General features: G+C 36.9%; 1 protein-coding gene across 5 annotated transcripts in view; it reads right to left on the bottom strand.

Moving 5' to 3' along the window:
• The window catches only part of ANKS1B (ankyrin repeat and sterile alpha motif domain containing 1B), a 1,089,048-nt gene that overhangs the window by 627,277 nt on the left and 436,796 nt on the right, over positions 1-24,975 (bottom strand). For all 5 annotated transcript variants that reach the window (XM_066262341.1, XM_066262329.1, XM_066262320.1 and 2 more), the window contains exon 11: positions 7,066-7,202. In XM_066262341.1, coding sequence (XP_066118438.1) covers positions 7,066-7,202 — 137 coding nt within the window. The remainder of the gene's footprint in view (positions 1-7,065; positions 7,203-24,975) is intronic.

The raw sequence follows: 24,975 nt of genomic DNA on the forward strand, positions 1-24,975 counted from the left end.
TCTTAATAATGGAAGGGAGAGATGGTGTGGATTATTATTACATTAGTGCTTTATTCTTAGCTCATTGAGCACACAAAATGTCCAGAAGAATATCCAAGATAATTCCTTCAGGTTGAGCTGTCATCTGATTTAAACAAAGTCCATCATGGGTAGTTCAGGAATAGCTCATCTTTCTTGAAATCATCTCCCTTAGTCTCTTAAGAGAACTGGGTCCTTGACTTTTTCTTTTCATTTCTTTACCCCTACAGTCTCTTCACTTCTTTGTCAAAGGGTCCTTCCTTAGCTGTGAAAGAGGAGCCTGGTCACTTCATTTTGTCCAATTATATCATGGATGGGATTTGAAGTATGTGGTGGGATCTGGGAAGTACCAGGAGCACCCTCAAGATAATCAGAATTTCCAAAACTTCCAGTTGACTTTCTGTTAGTATCCACCTATCCTATGCTCATTTTAATATGTTACTATAATGCTCAAAATTAAGTTCCTGTTTGGATGATTCATCCGTGATGTTGTTAGTCTCTTTTTTCGGCTTCTACCTTGGGTCACTTCTCAAACATCCTCTTCAGTTATTTTTAGATTTACTTTGTATCATGAAAATGGAGAAAGGAGTAGAAAAATCCATCCAGCTAAAACCACCTCCAACGATGCAACCCAAGAATCCAGTGTTTTTACAACTAAACTCTCCAGTAATGCCAAGGTGTTTGAGCTTTGGAGTTAATTACACATAGTTACTACTCTTCGCATAAATTTAATGTTTTAGTCACCATCACTCATGTCTCTCCTACCAACTTCTAGTCTCCTCTTTTCCATTCTCTATAACCCAAGCATCCTGATATTAAAAAAAAAACAAAACCGTTTCTTCAATTCTGCCCTTCCTTCAACACACTGCCACACTATTTTTTTTTACCACCAAATTATTCAAAAGATCAATCTACAATCAGTACATTGCTTTTCTCCAACTCTTCAATCTTTGCATCTTAAGCTTCTAACATCTTCACTTGAGTTAAATTGCTTTCTAGAAGGTCCTTGCCCTCATAATCACCAAATGAAGTGACATTTTCACCTCCCTTCAGCTCTACATACAACAAGTTTTGACCATGTTGATTAATCTCTTCTTCAATTTCTTTTTACTCTTTATGATAATGCTTTGTCTTCCTTATTTTATATTTCTCAATGCTCCTTCCTTCCCTCACTTTGCTAAGGGGTTTTCTTCTAAAGTATATGTAAAGAAGTTACTTAAACTTCTTGATTCCCAATTTCTTCATCTATAACATGAAGATAATAATATCCATTCCAAAAAAGAAATCATGAAATTAAATTATATTATGTACTTAACAATGATTAATTATATTCCTTAAGTATAAACATTTCCAGCATCGTCTCTCTCATACTATCTCTCTTCACCATCTAATTGTATAAATGACTATAAAATCTTTACCTTCAGCTTTTATCTCTCACCAGAGCTCCACACCAATATTTCTTATTTGTATATCATATTTTACACTCGGTAAGCTTATAAAACAAAATTTATCACGTCACTCTCTTTCTCATCAAAATAAATTTCCACTCAAGTCTTTCTTATATTTATTAAGATAATTTAAAATTTCCAGCCAACCAGGACCAAATCATTAGTTATCTTTCACTCCCTTAGATCTAATCCATCTCTTTACACACTAATGCTTCATTAGTGTCTTTTGCATTAAGCACTGTACAAAAAAAATTAAAATCATAGCCTAGTCATATGTATCTCAGAAATGCAAAGTTGAGTTAAAATTCACAAATAAAAACAATGTAATTTAACACAGCAAAGGAAGAAACAGTATATGATCATTTAAATACATACAGAAAAAAAATTTTAACTTCAATACCCCTTTATGCTAAAACCTCTCCACAAACTAGTAATAGGGTACATATAATAAACATAGGTTATATATAGGTTATATTATACTTACTACTGAAATACTTAATTTTTTCCTTCAAAGATGGCAAATAAAGCAAAGATCTTTGGTTTTATTAGTTCCATGCACAACTGCATTGCAGTCACAGCAGTAAAATAACAACAACAACAATAATAATAGACCTAAAGACTAGAAAAAGAAAAAAACAAAACCATTCATTGTTATTGTCAGATGACAGGAGAGAACCATTAAAAATTATTTTTAAAAGAAACTACTTTAACTTTCAAATAAAATTATCCAAGTGGCAGAACACAAGGATAATACAAAACTCAACTGTATTTCTATAGACTGACAAGGAACAATTGGAAAGTGAAAGTAATAAATAATACAAAAGCATTAAGTCAACTCAATGAAGAAATCTTTTTCCATATAGGAAAAAGAATGACTCTTAACTCTTACTTCACACCCTACAAAAACAAATTGAGATAGATCATAAAACCAAATGAAAAAGCCAAAAGCAGAAAGCATCTAAAAATATATATATGAGTGCACATATTCACAACCTGATGAAACACAAAAAAACACTAACTATGAAAGAACAAATTGACAAACTGGATCTCCCCCAAATTAAAATATTCTATTCATCAAAACCCACTATTTAAAAATATATAGGCAAATCACAGACTAGAAAAAAATATTTGCAGTGTATAAAACTTATAAAGGATCCATATCTTTTGAAATTGCAGGAGAATTTATAAAGAATTAGTACAAATTGACAATTAGAAAGTTGAACAACATTATTAAAGAGACTTGAACAGGCACTTCTCAAAAGAACATAGAGGAATGGCCAATAACCACAGGAAAAGGTACTCAACATCATTAGTCACCAGGAAAATGCAAATTAAAAACCATAATGAGAAATCTTTTCATACCCATAAGAGTGCCTAAAATAAGAAAAAATTAAAAAGTCTAATATACCAAATGTTCACAAGAATGTGGAAAAACTAAAATTCTCACACATTTTTTGGGGGGGATTATACAATGGAACAACTACTTTGGAAACCTCTTGGGAAGTTTCTTATAAAGTTAGCTACTCATCTACCCTATAACCTAACAATTCCACTCTCTGGCATCTATCTGAAAACTATGTCTGTAAAAAGCCTTGAGTATATTTATTCACAGCACATTCATTCAATGTTGCCAACAACAAGAAACAATACAAATATCAACAACAGGAGAATGAATAAACAAATTCTATCATACTAATGGATCCATCCAATGGAATACTGCTCAGCAAACAAACAAACAAACAAGTGGATCCCCAAAACATAATGTTCAGAAAGAAGCCAGACACTGACATACTCAAAACACACACACACACACACACACACACACTTGTAGAATTCTATTTATATGAAGTTCAAGAACAGGCATCATAGATTAACAGTCTTTAATCTATGATAATAACAATCAGAAAGGAGCTTCCTCTGAGTCAGGAATTGGGGTAATTGATTGGAAAGGACCACGAGGCAACTTTCTGGGGGTGGTGATGCCCATATCCCATATCTTACTTTGAGTGAGATTATACCTAGATATACAATTGTCAGAATTCATCACATTGTCTTCTTCATTTAGGGAAAAATAAAGATGCTTTACCAGGAAAACTAAAAAAAAAAAAAAAAAGCCACTGCAAGTAACGTATAATTATTTAGTAGAAAGAAGAAAAGTGGTATGTAAATAGACCTACCTAAAATTTTATGTCAAAGGTAACATTTTTTTCAAGTTTAAAAATAATTTTATTTTCAAGTATAAGAAAACAAACCCAGCCTTGTGAATTCATCCTAACAGAGAAACTCAGCCTTGTGGGTTAATATACTGGAGAAAAACAAAGAGAAACCAATAGTATATAATCATTTCAGTCTTTATGAATTGAAAATAGAATGTTCCATAATCTGAAAAAAATTTAAGACATGAAAGAGTTGAAAGAAGCAAAGGTAAAAAGATCAAACGTGGGATGTGGAAATGACAGCTGTGACTTAGTGAGTTAATAAATGTGCCAAATAAAATCAAACTCAACAAAACACTGCAAAGTCTATAGCTTCCAAATAATTAACATAGTAATCGGAAACATGCAATGTATAGTCAGCTCTACCTCATACTGAACACAGGATATCCTCGATGTATATAGGTAGAGTTATGGAAAGGAGACTAGATAAAGGCATGCAAAAGGCAAAGGGAAAGTAACTGAAATGGTCTATTAAAGTAGTATCTATTTGCAGGGAATGAGATGAAAGCTATGTTTTATCACTCATCCTTTCTATATCATTCTCACAATAAGACTGAACACATGTGCCAATGCCCCGCAGTGGCATAGCGAACATAACTGGCGCCCAGCACATGACACTTCATTGGTGCCCCCCTCCCCTTCTACTACGCTTTTCTTGTTTGTCTTGGAGACCATTTGGAGCCCCTCTGCGATTGGCGAGTGGCACCTGGGGCATGATAGACCTCCTTGCCCCTCCCTCACTAGGCTACTGATGCCCAGGCAAAGAAATGTAAATTCATGAATACGGGTAGCATTTATACTTTATCAAGGCTCGGTAGCATTTATACTTTATCAAGGCTCGTTACCAGTTTCAAGAATGAAATGATCGTTTCAACCATGTTATTAATTTCTAATTAGAAAATTTAAAAAGTGTTTTTAAACCCACAAGTCAGTCTAACTTCACATTTCTTGCATTCCTAGACAGAAAGCCAGAGTTATCAAACACTTTAGAGGATTAAACTTGTGATCAAAATCTAGGCTCTTATATAAGCTAACCAATAATGATCTTTTCTTTGGAACAGTTAGCTCTCAGCCATTCTTCATCCCTCACACACAGGTAACTTGTCAGAACCCACCAGGAAGTCCCCTGTTCCTGTTCTATCCATCTAGCTGTCCTGTATCCACCCTCTCTAGTCTCCAAACCCTTTCCTGAAATCATGTGTCCCACCCTGATGCTCCCTCACAGTTACTTTTACTTAAATTTTCCATTCCCTGTTTACTACAATGAATGAGAAGCCCCAGGAGATCAGAAGTCATGAGGAGAAATGAGTAATGCACCCAAGTCTCTGAGGTGAAAAGAAAAGTGGCCCAAGTGAGGTCATGTTCTTTCCCAACTACAGAGCTGAGCTGTCATTGCTCTATTACACAAACACTTACAGGCTGCACTGGTTCTAGTTTGAACACCACACTCCTTAGTTTCTCACTTTCTCACTTCATTTTCTTCTCTCCTTAAATCATCACTATTACCACTGAGAAAGGAACGTGGAGTTAGTTGCCTCCGTAAACATACAATAATGGATAGAACTGAGGAATAGTGTCAGGATGGAATTTCTGGCTTTAATACGACCTCTAGTTTTCTTTAAAGGTTACCCAAAAAGAAAAAAAAACCCATCTGAAAGAAAATAGATTGTGTACAGAAGGATTTATGGAGTAAATCTCCTTAGTGTTGCTTAGATCACAGATAAGTAGAAAGAAATCTGTTTTTCACTCACTGAATGACCAAATGCACTTATGTTAGAGAACTTATGTTGGTATAAAAGTAAATATGTTTAGTAATGGATTTTATTATCTTATATGTAGAACAATCTCCTACCTAAGTAGTTAAAAATTCTGGGAATGTAATGACTGCACAGTAACAGCAGAAAGAGCTTTATGTAATGAAGGAACCGATGCCAATAAATGTGGCATTTAGCATCTACACCTGGGGTTAATGAGGTTATTTCTCAAAGCAAATGAACTAGATAAAATTTCCCTGAAGGATTTTTGAAGATATTTTTCTCCTTTGCATATTGGGACACAGCATAAAATGTCACTGTGCCTTACTGACCCTGAATCTGTAAGTTGCTCATAAAGATATGTCAAGTTGTACAACCTCATGAGGATTTTTTTTAACCTCCCAACAGGCCCGAAGAGACAACTATTACACTAGAAAAAGGAAAAGGACATCAAATTAGTTATCTAACTTAGCTCCTCTGGAGTGCCAACATCCTTCTCCATGCATAATACTAAAATATATTTACATTCCCTTGGAATAAATTCAGGTTAAATAAAACAATGTATATGAAAGTGTTCTATAAACTGAGGTAGATATATAATGTGTAAATGCCATTTTATTGATGAGGATGATGGTTGTAGTAAAAATAATCCAAAACAAGTTATATTAAAGAAGATATTAAGGAAATCATTGTTCATTCACAACTAAACAATCTGAAAAGACATATTTGTCCTACAAATTAGCTCAAAGGATTTGTTCATACTATATATCAAAGTAGAGGGTGAATGGCATTGATTGGACCCAAAGTCCCCCTCTCTTGGATTTTATGAGGTCCATTCAGAATGAGCCAGGTTGAGAACACCACCAAGTCCATGCTCTGAGTTCATCTGTTGGCAAAAATATAATGCTAACAGCTTTATAAAAGTGCTATTTTCAATGAAATATCACAGAACAGCTTGTCCCAATGATATTTCTAAAGCTTGCCTGCAAACCGCCTACTGGAAAATCCAACTAAAAGAGAAGAGGGAAGAGAAAGAAAGCCAGACAGACAAATGACAAAAATAGGAAAGAAAGAACAAAGGGTAAAGAGAGACCCGCGAGGTGACAGTGAGCCCCAGGAATTAAAGAAGGAGCAACAAGATGTACAGTATCAAACACAGACCAAATTGGTAAGAAACCGTAAGGAATAGAGAATTTAAAGAAAATAGATAAACTACTGGGGCTGGAGGACAGAGAAGAGATGTCAAATAATACAGCATGTGCAGAGAAATGAAGACAAAAAGGAGAACGAAACACCAGAAAACATGTAACAGCTTAATAACTGGAGCGTAATTATTAAATGTAATGAAAAGAAGATGATGGGAAATAGCCCTTTTCCCTCAGCTTCGCTTGTTTTTCCATGTAACATACAAATTCATTTTTGCAAAAGCTATTGATGATACAGATTTCAATGTCTATTCTATCAGCAACTCCAAGGGAAGAAAACATCCTCTTCCAAGTCCCTTCTTTTAACCTAAAAATCAATTTACATATCATCTAATAGGCCAGGCATTGCAATGTAAGTTGTACATGCACTGATTCAAAAAGGAAATAACATCATAGTGCAGATAATGTCATTCTGGGCACTTACCTGGGGTCGAATAACTTTTACAATATTTTTGAGGGCAGTGTCGGGGGATGGAGGTGAGCAGTCAGGTGTTGGGCCTGTGGAGCTGTTCCTATGGTTACTAGTTCCGGGAGCAGTAATTGCTACCTCAGAGGCATTATCTGTGAATAAAAATAGAACTGCCATGAACCTAATCACTCAGTTTACCTTTTAATCCTTGAAATTACTTTAGTGAACATGAATGGAGATTTCAACTTAAAACTGGTATCAATTACAAGATCATAATGAGGAATACGCTCAGCAGTATATTTTAAAGATAATGTTTATTGATTGCATTGTTTTCTTTCAGAATATCACCCCTGCAGTAACATTCCAAGAGGAGAGAGTATTATTATTCAATTCCTAATGACAGATCCAGCATAGCTGTTAAGACTGACACTCTTATATGAGTGACTGAAATCTTACCTTAACTAAAACACAACATGATTTTTTATATTGGGCTACATGTTCTCCATAATCTTTCAAATGGTATTGATCCTTATAAAAGTAGATGTTTCATAGCTCCCTAATTCATAATACCCAAATTCAAGCCTCCAAGCACCTTTCCCAGAAATCCCTTAAGATATAGAAAAGTATCTCAGCTGATAAAAAAATGAACATTTGTAAAAAAGTTTTATAATGTACACAAACACAAAACTATTACCCCCAGATAAATATATCTTCTTATATGTTCAAAAATGAATGAATAAAATTTCAAAAATCTAAATTAATCTCTCTTATAATGACTATTTGGGGGAGAGGGGAGGATAAAAAAAGTGATACCTTTGTCCCTGGCCGGTTGGCTCAGTGGTAGAGCGTCAGCCCGTCGTGTGGAAGTGCCTGGTGCAATTCCAGGCCAGGGCACACAGGAGAAGCGCCCATTGCTTCTCCACCCTTCTCCCCTCTCCTTTCTCTCTATCTCTCTCTTCTCCTCCCACAGCCGAGGTTCCGTTGGAGTAAAGTTGGCCTGGGCGCTGAGGGTGGTTCCATGGCCTCTACCTCAGGTGCTAGAATGGCTCCAATTACAGCGGAGCCACATTCCAGAGGGACCAAGCGTCGCCCCCTGGTGGGCATGCCAGGTGGATCCCTGCCGGGCACATGCAGGAGTCTGTCTGCTCCCACCCCGCCCCGTTTCTCACTTCGGAAAAATAAAAAATAAATACCAAAAAAAAAGTGAGTATCTTCAAAATCAGCAACATGTGTCACTTTTTCTTAAGTTTATATAAAAACAGAATAACAACAGGATGCAGTTTGGGAATGTTTCAAATACTTGGAAAAGGATGGTAAATGTTTTATAAATAACTTCTGCTAGCACAAAGAAAAGTTATATTATTTTAATAGCAATTTTTCAATCCTTTATGGCTTTTTATGGAAACAACTGCAAGTTCATTTACTTCTCTGCCATGTTTTTAATTAGTTCCTAATAATTTTCTGTCCTAGCTAGCCAGAAACTGAGGCTGTGAATTGTTTATAGACCAGCACAACTCTCTGTTCCATGGTCACTGTCTACAACCCCAAGTGAAAAGTAATAATTTATGAAGGCACTTCTTGCTCATAAAAAGCGAGGGTGTACACGGACACCGTAGATATACAAAGAATTATTGTAGAATACTATGAAAAACTTTATGCCACTAGATTCAACAACCTAGAAGAAATGGATAAATTCCTAGAACAATACAACCTTCCTAGACTGAGTCAAGAAGAAGCAGAAAGCCTAAACAGGCCTATTAGTAGAGAAGAAATAGAAAAAACCATTAAAAACCTCCCCAAAAATAAAACTCCAGGCCCTGACAGCTATACCAGCGAATTTTATCAAACATTCAAAGAAGACTTGGTTCCTATTCTACTCAAAGTCTTCCAAAAAAATGAAGAAGAAGCAATACTTGCAAACACATTTTATGAGGCCAACATAACCCTCATACCAAAACCAGGCAAGGATGGCACAAAAAAAGAAAACTACAGACCAATATCTCTAATGAATACAGATGCAAAAATACTATACAAAATACTAGCAAATCGAATACAACAACATATTAAAAAAATACTACATCATGATCAAGTGGGATTCATCCCAGAATCTCAAGGATGGTTCAACATACGTAAAACGGTTAACGTAATACACCATATCAACAAAACAAAGAACAAAAACCACATGATCTTATCAATAGACACAGAAAAGACTTTTCATAAAATACAACACAATTTTATGTTTAAGACTCTCAACAAAATGGGTATAGAAGGAAAATATCTCAACATGATAAAGGCCATATATGATAAACCATCAGCTAACATCATATTAAATGGCACTAAACTGAAGGCTTTCCCCCCTTAAATCAGGAACAAGACAGGGTTGTCCACTCTCTCCACTCTTATTTAATGTACTAGAGGTTCTAGCCAGAGCAATCAGACAAGACAAAGAAATAAAAGGCATCCATATCGAAAAAGAAGAAGTAAAGGTATCACTTTTTGCAGATGATATGATCCTATACATCGAAAATCCCAAAGAATCCACAAAAAGACTACTAGAAACAATAAGCCAATACAGTAAGGTCGCAGGATACAAAATTAACATACAGAAGTCAATAGCCTTTCTATATGCCAACAATGAAACAATTGAGAATGAACTCAAAAGAATAATCCCCTTCACGATTGCAACAAAAAAAATAAAATACTTAGGAATAAACATAACAAAGAATGTAAAGGACTTATATAATGAAAACTATAAACCATTGTTAAGGGAAATCGAAAAAGATATAATGAGATGGAAGAATATACCTTGTTCTTGGTTAGGAAGAATAAATATAATCAAGATGGCCATATTACCCAAAGCAACATACAAATTTAATGCAATTCCCATCAAAATTCCAATGACATTTTTTAAAGAAATGGAGCAAAAAATCATCAGATATTATATGGAACTATAAAAAACCCCGAATAGCCAAAGCAATCCTAAAGAAAAAGAATGAAGCTGGGGGCATTACAATACCTGACTTCAAACTATATTATAGGGCCACGATAATCAAAACAGCATGGTATTGGCAGAAAAATAGACACTCAGACCAATGGAACAGAATAGAAAACCCAGAAATAAAACCACATATATATAGTCAAATAATTTTTGATAAAGGGGCCAAAAACACACAATGGAGAAAAGAAAGCCTCTTCAATAAATGGTGCTGGGAAAACTGGAAAGCCACATGCAAAAGAATGAAACTGGACTACAGTCTATCCCTCTGTACTAAAATTAACTCAAAATGGATCAAAGATCTAAACATAAGACCCGAAACAATTAAGTACATAGAAGAAGACATAGGTACTAAACTCATGGACCTGGGTTTTAAAGAGCATTTTATGAATTTGACTCCAATGGCAAGAGAAGTGAAGGCAAAAATTAATGAATGGGACTACATCAGACTAAGAAGCTTTTGCTCAGCAAGAGAAACTGATATCAAAATAAACAGACAGCCAACTAAATGGGAAATGATATTTTCAAACAACAGCTTAGATAAGGGCCTAATATCCAAAATATACAAAGAACTCATAAAACTCAACAACAAACAAACAAACAATCCAATAAAAAAATGGGAAGAGGACATGAACAGACACTTCTCCCAGGAAGAAATACAAATGGCCAACAGATATATGAAAAGATGCTCATCTTCGTTAGTTATTAGAGAAATGCAGATCAAAACTGCAATGAGATACCACCTCACACCTGTTAGATTAGCTATTATTAACAAGACAAGTAATAGCAAATGTTGGAGAGGCTGTGGAGAAAAAGGAACCCTCATACACTGTTGGTGGGAATGTAAAGTAGTACAACCATTATGGAAGAAAGTATGGTGGTTCCTCAAAAAACTGAAAATAGAATTACCTTATGACCCAGCAATCCCTTTACTGGGTATATACCCCAAAAACTCAGAAACATTGATACGTAAAGACACATGCAGCCCCATGTTCATTGCAGCATTGTTCACAGTGGCCAGGACATGGAAACAACCAAAAAGCCCGTCAATAGATGACTGGATAAAGAAGATGTGGCACATATACACTATGGAATACTACTCAGCCATAAGAAATGAGGACATCGGATCATTTACAGCAAAAAGGTTGGATCTTGATAACATACAAAGTGAAATAAGTAAATTAGAAAAAACCAGGAACTGCATTATTCCATACGTAGGTGGGGCATAAAAGTGAAACTAAGAGACATTGATAAGAGTGTGGTGGTTACAGGGGGAGGAGGGAGAGGGAGAGGGAAAGGGGGAGGGGGAGGGGCACAAAGAAAACTAGATAGAAGGTGACAGAGGACAATCTGACTTTGGGTGATGGGTATGCAACATAAGTGAACGACAAGATAACCTGGAGTTGTTATCTTTGAATATATGTATCCTGATTTATTGATGTCGCCCCATTAAAAATAAAATTATTTTTTTAAAAAAAAGAATAAAAAAAAAAGCGAGGGTATAAAAACTCTACCCATCACATAAAAATATAGTTCAGCCTCCTAGGGAATCCAGACATAGGGTTGTGAAAAATACACGTGTGGCACATTGAATTACACAGCTCATTCAGAAAATAAGTCTTAAAAGTATCTAGAACTCACTTGCGTTTTAAAAGAATTTTCATTTAATTTATCGTGATAACATTAGTTAATAAAATTCTGTAGGGTTCAGGTGTTCAATTCTATAATTCATCATCTGTATATTGTATTGTGTGTTCAACACCCCAAGTCAAATCTTTTCCATTACCATTTATCTCCCGTTTACCTTTCCTACCTCCCCCACCTCCCTTTCTCTTTCATAACCCCCTTCTGTGTCTATGAGTTTTTCTTTGCTTAAGGGATTAAATAGAGTTTATTCTTAACTTGAGTTTAATAGAGAAGGTGTAAAATAGCTTCCCAAGAATAAGCAGGTTTGTGTGGGTGATCTTCAGAATAGTATGAATAAATATTGAAACAGAGACAAAACATCCCTCAGCAAGACAATGACAAAGGATTCTCTCCAATTTGTCCATTCCTTCTTTTATTCATTCATTCAACCATATTATCTAAAACCACTTATTTAGGGGGCAATTATATCAATTATTAGTCTTGTTCTAAGTATAAATTTAAAAGAATCTCTAGCCTAGGGTAGAGTTAGGGAGGAATAAATAGGTGGAGCACAGAGGGGTTTTTAGACAGTAAAACTGTTCTGTGTAATACTGTAATTGTGGGTACATGTCATTTTCATTTGTCCAAACGCATAGAATGTGCACCACGAAGAGTGAGCCCTAATGCACTTTGGGTGGTCGTGGTGTTTCAATGTAGGTCCACTGATTGTAACAAATGTACCATTCTGGTGGGGGATACTGACTGGTGGAAGAGGCTGTGCCCATGTTGAGGCAGAGTATATATGGGAACTCGATATTTCTACTCAATTTTGCTGTGAACCAAAACCAGCTCTAACAATAAAGTCTTAAATTTTCTTTTTAATGTCTCTGACCTTAAAGTCTATAATCAAATGTGGCATCAGATATGTAATTTATACTGCAGCATAACTTGAGAACTGATGACAGATACATGGAGCATGACAGAAGAGCGAGGGGAGGACTGAGGCTGGAGAGAAAGGTGGCTGTAAAAGGCTTCGGTTTTACAGCTGGAAGAGAACATAAAAGATGACACCATGAAGGTAGGAAGGGCACAGGTGAAACTATCTTATGTTAGAAAGAAATTGGAGATATGTTTAAATGATTAAGAGGAAGTTTATACTTAATTTTATAGGGAATAAGAAACATTAAAGATATTTAAGCAGGGACTGACCTAGTAACAATAATAACTAATATTTATTGGACTACAATGAAATAAAATTAGGGTTTATTTTCCTTATCAATTATCATTGATTTCCTCTTCTGCATTTTTCATTGTTGTCTCTCTGTGTTGCATTCTGAATAGTTTCTTATATTTACTTTCTAGTATATTGGTTCTTTTTTAAACTGTGTCTAGTCTGCTATCCAATCATTTTCTTAATTTCAATTTTATTTTCAGTTCTAAAATTTCTATTTGGGCCCTGTCTGGATAGATTGGTTGGTTAGAGCATTGTCTCAAAGCACAGAGGTTGCTGGTTCAATTCCCAATTAGGGCACATACACGAACAGTTTGATGTTTTTGCCTCTCTCTCTCTCTCTCTCTCCCTCTTTCTCCCTCCTTTTCTCTCTTGCTAAAATCCATTTTTTAAAAAAATGTTTCCATTTGGTTCTTTTTCAAATACATGGTCACCATTTGACATTTTTCACTTCCCTAACCTTTACAAACTTGCTTTCACTTATTGAAAACAATCAAGAACAATTCTTTAAAAATTTGAGTCTGATAATTTCAATATCTGAATTCTTCATAGACCTGTTTTTGTATACTCTGTTCCATTGTCTGTCTCATCTTTAATTTTTGCAATGCATCAACATTTTTAAATAAAAGTTTAAAATTTTTATTTTAGAAAGAAAAGAAGGAGGAGAGAGAGAGAAACATCAATTTGTTGTCCCACTTATTAATGCATTCCTTGGCTGATTCTTGTATGTGCTCTGACTGGGGATTGAACCCACAACCTCGGTGTATCAGGATGACACTAACTGAGATATCCAGCCAGGGGTCATTTTTTGTTTGTTTGTTTTGTTTTCATTTGGTTGTTCTTCATTTATTTTCTTTTTTTTTTTATAATTTTATTTTTTTAATGGGGTGACATCAATAAATCAGGATACATATATTCAAAGATAACAAGTCCAGGTTATCTTGTCGTTCAATTATGTTGCATACTCACCACCCAAAGTCAGATTGTCCTCTGTCACCTTCTATCTTGTTTTCTTTGTGCCCCTCCCACCCCCTATCCCTCTCCCATTCCCCCCTCCCCCCCCATAACCACCACACTCTTATCAATGTCTCTTAGTTTCACTATTATGTCCCACCTACGTATGGAATAATACAGTTCCTGTTTTTTTCTGATTTACTTATTTCGCTTTGTATCATGTTATCAAGATCCCACCATTTTGCTGTAAATGTTCCAATGTCATCATTTCTTATGGCTGAGTAGTATTCCATAGTGTATATGTGCCACATCTTCTTTATCCAGTCATCTATTGATGGGCTTTTTGGTTGTTTCCATGTCCTGGCCACTGTGAACAATGCTGCAATAAACATGGGACTGCATGTGTCTTTATGTATCAATGTTTCTGAGTTTTGGGGATATATACCCAGTAAAGGGATTGCTGGGTCATAAGGTAGTTCTATTTTCAGTTTTTTGAGGAACCACCATACTTTCTTCCATAATGGTTGTACTACTTTACATTCCCACCAACAGTGTATGAGGGTTCCTTTTTCTCCACAGCCTCTCCAACATTTGCTATTACCTGACTTGCTAATAACAGCTAATTGAACAGGTGTGAGGTGGTATCTCATTGCCGTTTTGATTTGCATTTCTCTAATAGCTAAAGAAGATGAGCATCTTTTCATATATCTGTTGGCCATTTGTATTTCTTCCTGGGAGAAGTGTCTATTCATATCCTCTTCCCATTTTTTTATTGGATTGTTTGTTTGTTTGTTGTTGAGTTTTATGAGTTCTTTGTATATTTTGGATATTAGGCCCTTATCTGAGCTGTTGTTTGAAAATATCATTTCCCATTTAGTTGGCTTTCTGTTTATTTTGTTATCAGTTTCTCTTGCTGAGCAAAAACTTCTTAGTCTGATGTAGTCCCATTCATTAATTTTTGCCTTCACTTGGGTCATTTTTTTTAATAGAAGATATACAATATTAAATATAACTCTTTGTCTTTTAGTAAATATTAATTCAAAGAACCATCCAAACTTACATTCTAAGACCAGATGCTGAACTCTGTAGAAGACTTGCCTGTTCAATGTTAGACAATTTTATCTAACCTCTCTGGACTTCAGTTTCCTAACTTTAAAAATGAGAATGGTCAATAACTATCTTTCAGGGCTTATTGTACAGATAAAATGAGAGAACACACATGAAAAATAACTAGCATGTTCTCAGACACAGAGTATAGATTTAAACAATTTGAGTTTTCCTCTATCAATCCAAATAGCTTCAGAATGAAAAAAAAATCTGGAATAGAAAGAAAATCCAGAAATAAAAGCAAGAAAATAACTAGTAATGCTTTGCAGATAATACAGATAGAGCAATGACTGCAATTGGGTAGGATTGAAGACCAATACCTTCAAGCTATTAACACAAATTGGTAGGGACAGAATTTAACTCCAGGAAGAAGGGACAATCCTTTGAGGAATGATTTACTGCAAGGGCTGGCCCTGTTGACTGCCTTTACATCAAAGCCAGAAAATGTCGCTGTACTCCATGCAGACTGCATGGCAAAAGCTTCCTACAAGTAATTTAATACATAGTCCAAGAGAGTTGGTAACAAAGTACTAAATTATTCAGAAAAGACTGTAAGTGTCTCTATCTTCTGAATCCATGATCTGTACCATGACACTGATATTGTAATTTGATTTTATACTACCTTGTATTGTTCATTACCTCTTCCAGACTAAGTTATATTTCCTCAGAGACTTATAGTCCCCTTATCCCCCCCATAGCTCTTAGCTCAAGGCAATCCTTTAAAAATATTAAGTGAACGAAGTGAATAAATCAAAACCTGTGTGTCGATGGCAACCATTACAATGCCCTTAATTAAATGGAGAAAGGTGATCTGGCTTTTGTAATTCCATGGTCCTTTCAGAGAAAATCTAAATGAAAAGCAGAGAATGTACATAAGAATCTTAGGAAACTGATTTACTCCTAGAATAGCCTTTATTTTATTATTTACAAAGAATACCAATTTTCCAGTGGACTTTGTAAAATGACAGCCTGGGTCGAAGATAGTTGTGTACGATCTACCTACATCTCACACCTGCAGCTACAAAACACTGCTGATGAAAATGAAATGAGGTGTGTGAAAACTGCTTAGAGAAAATTACTGAATACATTGCAATTTTAGATTGAAATAAGAAATTTATCGTGTAGTCAGATTGCCTTACTATGCATTAGATTATGCGTTATGATTGTCAGTTTCTTCTACAATAATAAGCTTAGAAGAAAAAACTTTCCAGTTTACTAGAGCTTTCAGAAGAAAAGTATTCTATGAATACAAAATAATTCATGTGCAGTGTTGTTGTTTTTTTTCTCTTCTATTTTTCTGAAGTTGGAAACGAGGAGGCAGTCAGACAGACTCCCTCATGCGCCCAACCGGGATCCACCCGGCACGCCCACCAGGGGGCAATGCTCTGCCCATCTGGGGTGTTGCTCTGCCGTAATCAGAGCCATTCTAGCACCTGAGGCAGAGGCCACAGAGCCATCCTCAGCGCCCGGGCCAACTTTGCTCCAGTGGAGCCTTGGCTACAGGAGGGGACGAGAGAGACAGAGAGGAAGGAGAGGGGAAGGGGTGGAGAAGCAGATGGGCGCTTCTCCTGTGTGCCCTGGCCGGGAATCGAACCCGGGACTCCTGCACGCCAGGCCGACACTCTACCACTGAGCCAACCGGCCAGGGCCTTTATGTGCAGTGTTAAGATGTAGAATTTTAACATCATTCCCTGGCATGTACTGAACAGTTGACGTACACTAGAGACCTTGTCAGCTGCTATGTAGCGGACAAATAGGCCTGGGATGACTTCTGCTGGAGATTCCAGAAAGGTGTCATGGAAGAAGTGGTGATTAAAGAGGTCTCTGACAGATTAGTGAAATTTGGACATGAAAAAATGGGTGAAAGAGCATTCCAGGAGTTGGAAGTGGGGCCAGAAAAAGCAGAGATTGGAGAAAGTGTGGCACACCGGTGGACTAAGAAAGAGTTCGGTTTGAAAAAAATATAATATTCATGGAAGTAATACTAAGAAATGGAGGAGCTACAGACCACAAATTCGGGTTTTGGAATCAGACAGATACACACTGCAATCCTGGTGCATTTAATCTCAGTTTCCTCATCTGTGAAATAGAGTTTTCACATAGTGTCATAAGATAAAGGAGGTATCTGTGTATGTATATGTGTTTAACATGTTGCCAGGCACACAGTAAGTGCTCAAATAAAAGTAGCTATTGTTGCCTGACCAGGCAGTGGTGCAGTGAATAGAGTGTTGGACTAGGATGCAGAGGACTCAGGTTCAAAACCTCAAGGTTGCCAGCTTGAGCATGGGCTCATCCAGCTTGAGTGCGGGCTCACCAGCTTGAGCAAGGTGATGCTGGCTTGAGCGTGGGATCATAGACATGACCTCATTGTTGCTGGCTTGAAGCCCAAGGTCACTGGCTTGAGCAAAGGGTCAGTTGCTCTGCTTTAGCTCCCCCTCCCCCAGTCAAGGCACATGTGAGAAAGCAATCAATGAACAACTAAGGAGCCACAACAAAGAATTGATGCTTCTCTCTCCCTTCCTGTCGGTTTGTCCCTCTCTGTCCCTCTGTTTCTCTCTCTCAAAAAAAAAAAAAAAAAAAAAAAGAGTAGCTATTGCTATAATTATATATACTAATAATACAGATAAGTAGATACAGGTGGTTTGAGGTGTTATTGTAGGAAATCTTAAATGCAACACTAAGTAATCATCAAGTATTTAATAATTATTAGTCTAGCAATTCCTGAAGTACAATTTTTCATTGTTGGCTTTGAGTCAGGAGACGGCAAACCTCTTTCTGCAAGGGCAGGGCCAGATAGTTAATACTTTAAGCTCTATAGCTCTGTGGTCTCTTTCATAACTACCCACTCTGGGTTGTAGCACAAAAGCACCATAGACAATATGCAAGCAAATGGATGTGTCTGTGTCCAAAATAACCTTTATTTACAAAGGCAACTGTGGACCAGATAGTGGGGGATCCCAGTCATAAGTACTTCCCAGGGGAATGTTTTCCCTTTTATGGGTAAACCTAAAAGACTCTCATATTATATATTACTTTTCCTTATTCATATTAAATGGGAACATTTTTCTATGTAATTAGAAACTAAGGTTTTCATTATAAAAGTAGAAACATATTTATCATTTATTTAAAAAAGCACATTCTATTTAACTCAAAGGCTGTGCCTTGTTCACAATAAGTGTTCAATAGATGCTCACCGGATGGATTAACAAGTGAATAACCAATGAATCTTTTTATTTTAAAGTAACTTTGTTTTAGTAATAGGACATGGACATCATTTCTGGGACAGCAGTATCAAAAATCATAAGCAGGTCCTGGCCTTTGTTTTGGTGGTAGAGTATAGGCCTGGCGTGTGGAAGTTCCAGGTTCAATTCCCAGCCAGGGCACAAAGAAGGAGCACCCATCTGCTTCTCCACCCTTCCCCCTCTCCTTTCTCTCTACCTCTCTCTGTTCCCCTCCCACAGTCAAGGCTCCGTTGGAGAAAAGTTGGCCCAGGAGCTGAGGATGGCTCCATGGCCTCCGTCTCAGGTGCTAGAATGGCTCCAGTTGCAACAGAGCAATGCCTCAAATGAGCAGAGCATCGCCCCCTAGTGGGCTTTCAAGGTGGATCCTGGTCAGGAGCATGTGGGAGTCTGTCTCTCTGCTTCCCCACTTCTCACTTCAGAAAAATACAAAAAAAAAAAAAAAAAAAAGACAAGTAAAAGAAAAGTATTTTCTGTTTCATGTATAAGAAAAGTATTTTCTGTTTCAACATTGTCAGTGAGAACAGCTTTAACAACTGTTTTATAATACTATTTAATATTCCAAACAGTTATTACATTTTAACTTTCCCCTAGTGATTTTTTTAAGATTTAGCAATTCTTTTAAATATGTTGAAAACTGAAACACCTGAACCTTCATTGCTGTCACCAATGACAGCTTTCCGTGTTCCAGTCTTGATCCAGAGGCTACATTACCAGATGAGATGTGTGCAGGCGGCTTCTGAGATGGTCCTGCTTGATCCCTCTCTGCCTCATGGCATTCATGTTTTTGTTCAACTCTCACCCCTAGAGTGTGAGTTGACCTTGTTGATGAGCTTCTCACAAACAATTACACAGAAGTGATGAGATGTCACTTCTGGGATTAAGCTATAAACAAAACACAGCTTTTCGTGGGTGAGTCATCTTTGGCTCTCCCTCACTAAGATATTTCATACTGAGGAAGGCAAAAAACCACATTGAGAACAGCCTTTGTTTTTTTGGGGGGTGGGGGTTGTTTTTTGTTTTTTAATTAAGTGAGAGGCGGGGAGTCAGAGAGACAGATTCCCACATGCACCCCAACTGGAATCCACCAAGTAAGGCCCGTAACTGGAGATGTTCTGCCCATCTGGGGCCATTGCTCAGCAACTGAGCTATTTTAGCATTTGAGGCAAGGACATGGAGCCATCCTCAGTGCCTGGGGACAGCTTGCTCAAACTACAAGCCATGGCCTGACCTGTGGTGGAGCAGTGGATAAAGCATTGACCTGGAAATGCTGAGGTCGCCGGTTCAAAACCCTGGGCTTGCCTGGTCAAGGCACATATGGGAGTTGATGCTTCCAGCTCCTCCCCTCTTCTCTCTCTCTCTCTCTGTCTCTCCCTCTCCTCTCTAAAATGAATAAATAAAAAATTAAAAAAAGTATTTAAAAAAAAAAAGAAAATAATTTAAAAAAAAACAAAAACAAAAAACAAAAAACTACAAGCCATGGCTGTGGGAGAAGAAGAGAGAGAGAGAGGGAAAGGGGGAGGAGTGGAGAAGCAGATGGATGCTTCCTCTGTGTGCCTTGACTGGGAATCAAACCCAGGATATCCATACACTGGGCCAATGCTCTACCACTGAGCTAACCGGTCACAGCTGAGAACAGCCTTTTGGAAAGGCCCCTGAACATGGGAAGGACCCGAAACCCTCAGTTCAATAGCACACCTCATACCAAGATTTGTCAACACCTCAAAACTCAGCTTGGCAGTAGATCCCTGAGGTCCAGTCAAGCCTCTAGGACTGCAGTTCTGGCCTCAGAGAGAGCCTGAAACCAGAGCCACCCACCTGGGCCCCTCCTGGATTCCTAACCCCCCAAAACTTAGGTAATAAATACTGTATTTCCCCATGCATAAGATGCTCCCATGTATAAGACACACCTTAATTTGGGGGCCTGGAATTCGAAAAAAAAAATGTCTTACATAAAGTCATTGAACTTAAGTTTTATTCATCATAAAATTTAAACAACTTCTCATCACTGTCAAAACTCCCATCCATTAGCTTGTCCTCATCTGTGTCTGATGATGAATCACTGTCTTCATATATTGTCTAATCCTCAAATTTGTTTATGGCATTTGAAATGCCACAACTACTTTATAAGATGCACCCAATTTTTAGACCCCAAATTTTTCAAAAAAGGGTGCTCCTTAAACATGGGGAAATATGGTACTTGCTTTCAGTCACAAGCTTTGGAGTGATTTGCCCTGTGTGCACACATATAATATAGTTCTGAAAATACATTAATCATGTAAATTACTTATGCACTGAGTATTTCATAGAATTAATGGTTTTTAGTTGAAATGTCAGTAAGTTCTAAGAAAACTGGATGGAAATCACCACCTTTGCTGAGTTTTGCTTGAAATCTACATTAGTAAGGAACCCATATTTACTTTGGTTATCTGATATTTGGGTATAAAATACAGCCACAGATTAGTTTTAGTTTAGTATTGATATTTGAATTTACATTTCCTTTGATATGCTATTCTGCTTTTCAGGTTATGTGAATATTCGTGATGACAGACTTCACAGATTGCAAGAGAAACATACTGCATCCAATTACAATGTGTTTAGATAAACTTTGGAAAAAGTTAGATTGTATTTCATATGCTTTCACAAATCAGTTTGAAAGGTCTCAGGAGTCCCAGAAAGTAAATAGGAGCTCAAGTATTATTTAATTCTAACGCACTTCCCCTTCTCTTTTATTCTCACAGCGGGAATAAAACTTAACTGAGAGCAAAGATTTCCGTTTTTCCTATACTAGAGATAAGTCTATGTTCATGCTATTGTCCTCGTTTCTTCCCTATTGAAGATTCTCTCTAGCTAGATGATAGTATCATTAAACAGAGATGAATTTTCTTCAGTCCCAGTGGCTAAAGATACTTTCAAATACCATTAAACCCAACACTGCTAAATTCCTTCAAAGACTGCTTTTCTCTCTCTATTATTTTATCTGAACTTTCCAGATTCAGTAAAGCATTAATAGGTTCCTGTAAAATCAACAATGCTTTTGCTACACATTATACAAAATTTCTGTTTAAAACTTAATAAGGGCATTTTTTTGTTGTTAACAAAATACGCTCAAATACTAGCTACAAAGCCATATCTATTTATAGATGCAAAAGTATCTAATGATTGAAACTTCAGAAGCTTAGAGGACTTTTTTATTTTTTTAAGGAAAAATTAGGTGGCACAAAAGGTCTCAGAGCTTCTAATGAATGTGTTATAAATTGTTTATATATGTTAAGGGACCCCTTTCACAAGCAAGAAGTCTTCTTGTAATTAATTGCTTATGCTCAACCCCTATTTCTGACATGCAGAGTTATAATGAGGAATATTTCCAGTTCATACTCTGCTTGGCATCTCTGAATTAGATAATGTGTCAGTACACAATTAGTGATTGGTACACATAAAAAACCATAACACACACACACATTTTAAAGTGCTTACTCTTCAGTGTACTGTCTATGGAAAAGATTGTTCCAATAAACTCCAAGATGTAGTACAGATTTTTCTATAACCTGGGAAATCCCTACTTTCCTCAAAAAAATTTAAAAAAACAAACCTTATTATTCTAGTAAAAGTGGAGACAAGCTTACATAGAAGATCAGACTAGCATGAAGTCCTCTGCTTTCCGTGTTGCCACAATCTATTGTTAAGCTATTTAGTAGTTCCTATAATAAATGCCTTTAGAATTGGTAGTGCAAAGATCTGTATACGAACGAGAGTGCAACATGAAAAATTTTAGTGCCATTACTTCAACTAATTACACAAACTTAATTATCACAGTAAATTATAATCAGACCTTATAATATGTCATGAACTGAGACAAATTTGTCTTTCTTAGGTTTCATTTCTTTAACCTGGCAGCACAAGTTTCTTTTCAGGGCTTGTGGCAGGTGACCAACCCCACAGGAATGTCCAATGCAGTCATGGGCGGTTGAAACTGCTGACAATTGAAAATGCACCAACATCCATAGTTGGTGAAAAGCACCCCTGCACCCAGCGATAGCGACAGCCAATCAGCAAAAGCCCCGCTACCCTTCTTACTTCCCTATCCTTACCCTTAAAAAGTGGCCTAAAGTCTGTAGCCGCTGCTACTCTCCCTTATGAGACAGCCCGGCAGGTTTCCTGCAGGCATCACCAAACTACGGCCCGCGGGCCCCCTGAGGCCCCCTGAGGCCATTTATCTGGCTGGTCTTTCGGACTCCAGATTGATTCTATCAGTCTTTAACCCTAAAAAATGAGCAACTTATTCTTAAAGAAATTTCTTGCTTCTTTCTTTATGAATCTGTTTATAATACACAAGGAGGCATTTCCTGTAATTATTGTAAAATAGATATCTGATGACTGTGCTCCTGGTCTCTTATCCTGACAGCATGGCGGATGGGACTCATCCTAGCTTACACTCAGCTATCCTTCCTCATCTGGGCCCACGGCTTCTAGCACAGCTTCTCCTCTAGTCACAGAACACTAGTCCTCAGAACACATCCACTGTCCCTCTGACATGTGGGTCCTTTTCCCCTTTGTATGACAATTCACGAATATCCTGCCAGGCTCAATTCAAATGCTACCTTCTCAGTGAGGTCCTCTCTGGCTCTGCCAGTCAGTAACCCTCTGGTGGCCCGGCATCATTTCCCCATACATCTAGTATTAAGCTCCTCACATATTATAATTATTCATAGAAGTCTCCCTCCAAGAGCATGAGCTCTTGAGGCAACAACCTAGTCTCACTCTCTTTGTATTCCCAGACCTAAGTACTAGTCGTTAAATGAATATATATACATATATAGGAGATACACTATCAGCTGATTCAAAACTTCAAAACAGTGAAGGAAATTGAGAATAAACTTCTAAAAAAATAGAACTGCTAATGGAGACATAAGAATGTTAAAACAAATAATAAAAAGAGAGCTTAAAAATACTAGAGGTTAGCATATAGAAAACTTTTATGGAAAAAGCAACCAATCAAAATGATAAAATAAAATGACTTGAAAGTAAGGATAGTTTCTTGTTGAAAACTGAATTAATGCCCTGGAATACAAAGTGGGAGAAATATCTCAAGCCACAAAGCAAAAAAACAAGAAAAAGGAATTTATGAAGGCAGAGATCCAGGAGACCTATTATGCAAATAATAGAAATTCCAGAAAAAGAAACAGACGAAGACAGCAATAATTTTAAAGTATAGTTAAAAATTCTCCTAAAGAATATAATTTTTAGTCTGTATGTTGAAGTTCCACACAAGATCAATAAAAAGATTCAGATATGCTGTCATATACTGGAAAAACCTCTTGGTGCCAAAGATAAAAGCTTCCAGAGGGAAATAACACATTATTTACAATGACCAAAGACACCGATTACACTGCTCATCAGCGACACTGAAAACGAGAAGATAATGAATTATCATCTGAAGAAAATACTGAAGAAACAACTCTGGGCAGAAGAGGGACTTCAAGATAGGTGATGAATGAATGAGAAAAATAGTTGTGAACAATAAAACTATATACTGAATTATATCTATCTAACTATATATTTATCTGTCTAATAGACTCGCTGATAATGATTAAATAAGTGAAACAAAGACTCTAAATAAAGAATACAGAAATGGGAGAAAAATGCTGTGTTAAATATTCTATTAAAATTTCAGAAGTTTGGTGTTTGGAGGAGAGAAGGAAGAAGTAACATAATTCTACATCTACTTCTGAGAAGAGCTGAAAGTGGGGAATTAAAATTTTTGTAAAAGTCTCTCATTATAAGGAATGTGAGAGGCTGCTAACTGTCTCCCAATATCTACTCTCTCCTTATTCTAAAATAAATGAATCCTCAGTTTTTAGCTACACCCAAGTCTATCTAGAATTCCTCTGCAGGAGGCGCTGGCCATGCGACTAAGTCTTGGCTAAGCTGAAAGGTTGTGTGCACTTGCAGATCACACCCCTAAAGGGCCACGGGATGTCTTTCCCTTCTCCTCAGTGCTCTCCTCTCTAGCTGGAATGTGAGGTAGTGAGGGTAAAGTGTGAATGAGAATAACAAACCAAGGCTGGCAAAGGAGCAGTGTAGCAGTCTCAGTCCTTGAGATTATGGAGCCATTATAACAAACCCTGGACCGCTTATGTTTACATGAGAGAAAAAGTATTCTATCCTCCTTAAGCCACATTTATCTGGGATATCTGTTAATAGCACTAAAATTTGGTATCCTAACTAATACCCAATGCAGGGGTCCCCAAACTTTTTACACAGGGGGCAGTTCACTGTCCCTCAGACCGTTGGAGGGCCAGACTATAAAAAAACTATGAACAAATCCCTATGCACACTGCACATATCTTATTTTAAAGTAAAAAAACAAAACGGGAACAAATACAATATTTAAAATAAACAAAATGACCAGTATCTCAATGGGAACTACACTCCTCTCACTGACCACCAATGAAAGAGGTGCTCCTTCCAGAAGTGCAACGGGGGCCAGATAAATGGCCTCAGGGGGCCACATGTGGCCCGCAGGCCATAGTTTGGGGACCCCTGACCCAGGACAAGAAAGCTATTAGTGGTGATGCAGACTGTCTTAGTAGGATAAACATTTGGTATCTTATTTTCATCTGATGCTAGAGAAATACACATATATGATTATGAGATTATGGAAAGGGAGGTAATCATTATTGTTATAGTAAGTAACAGTAGAATTCCTAAATGACCAAAGGGGAAAAATTACTGGCAACTTAATAAAATAAGAAAAGTAAGTAAAAAGAATA

The sequence above is a fragment of the Saccopteryx bilineata genome, chromosome 1 (genome assembly GCF_036850765.1).
Source record: "Saccopteryx bilineata isolate mSacBil1 chromosome 1, mSacBil1_pri_phased_curated, whole genome shotgun sequence".
In the NCBI taxonomy this organism is placed as follows: Eukaryota; Metazoa; Chordata; class Mammalia; order Chiroptera; family Emballonuridae; genus Saccopteryx; species Saccopteryx bilineata.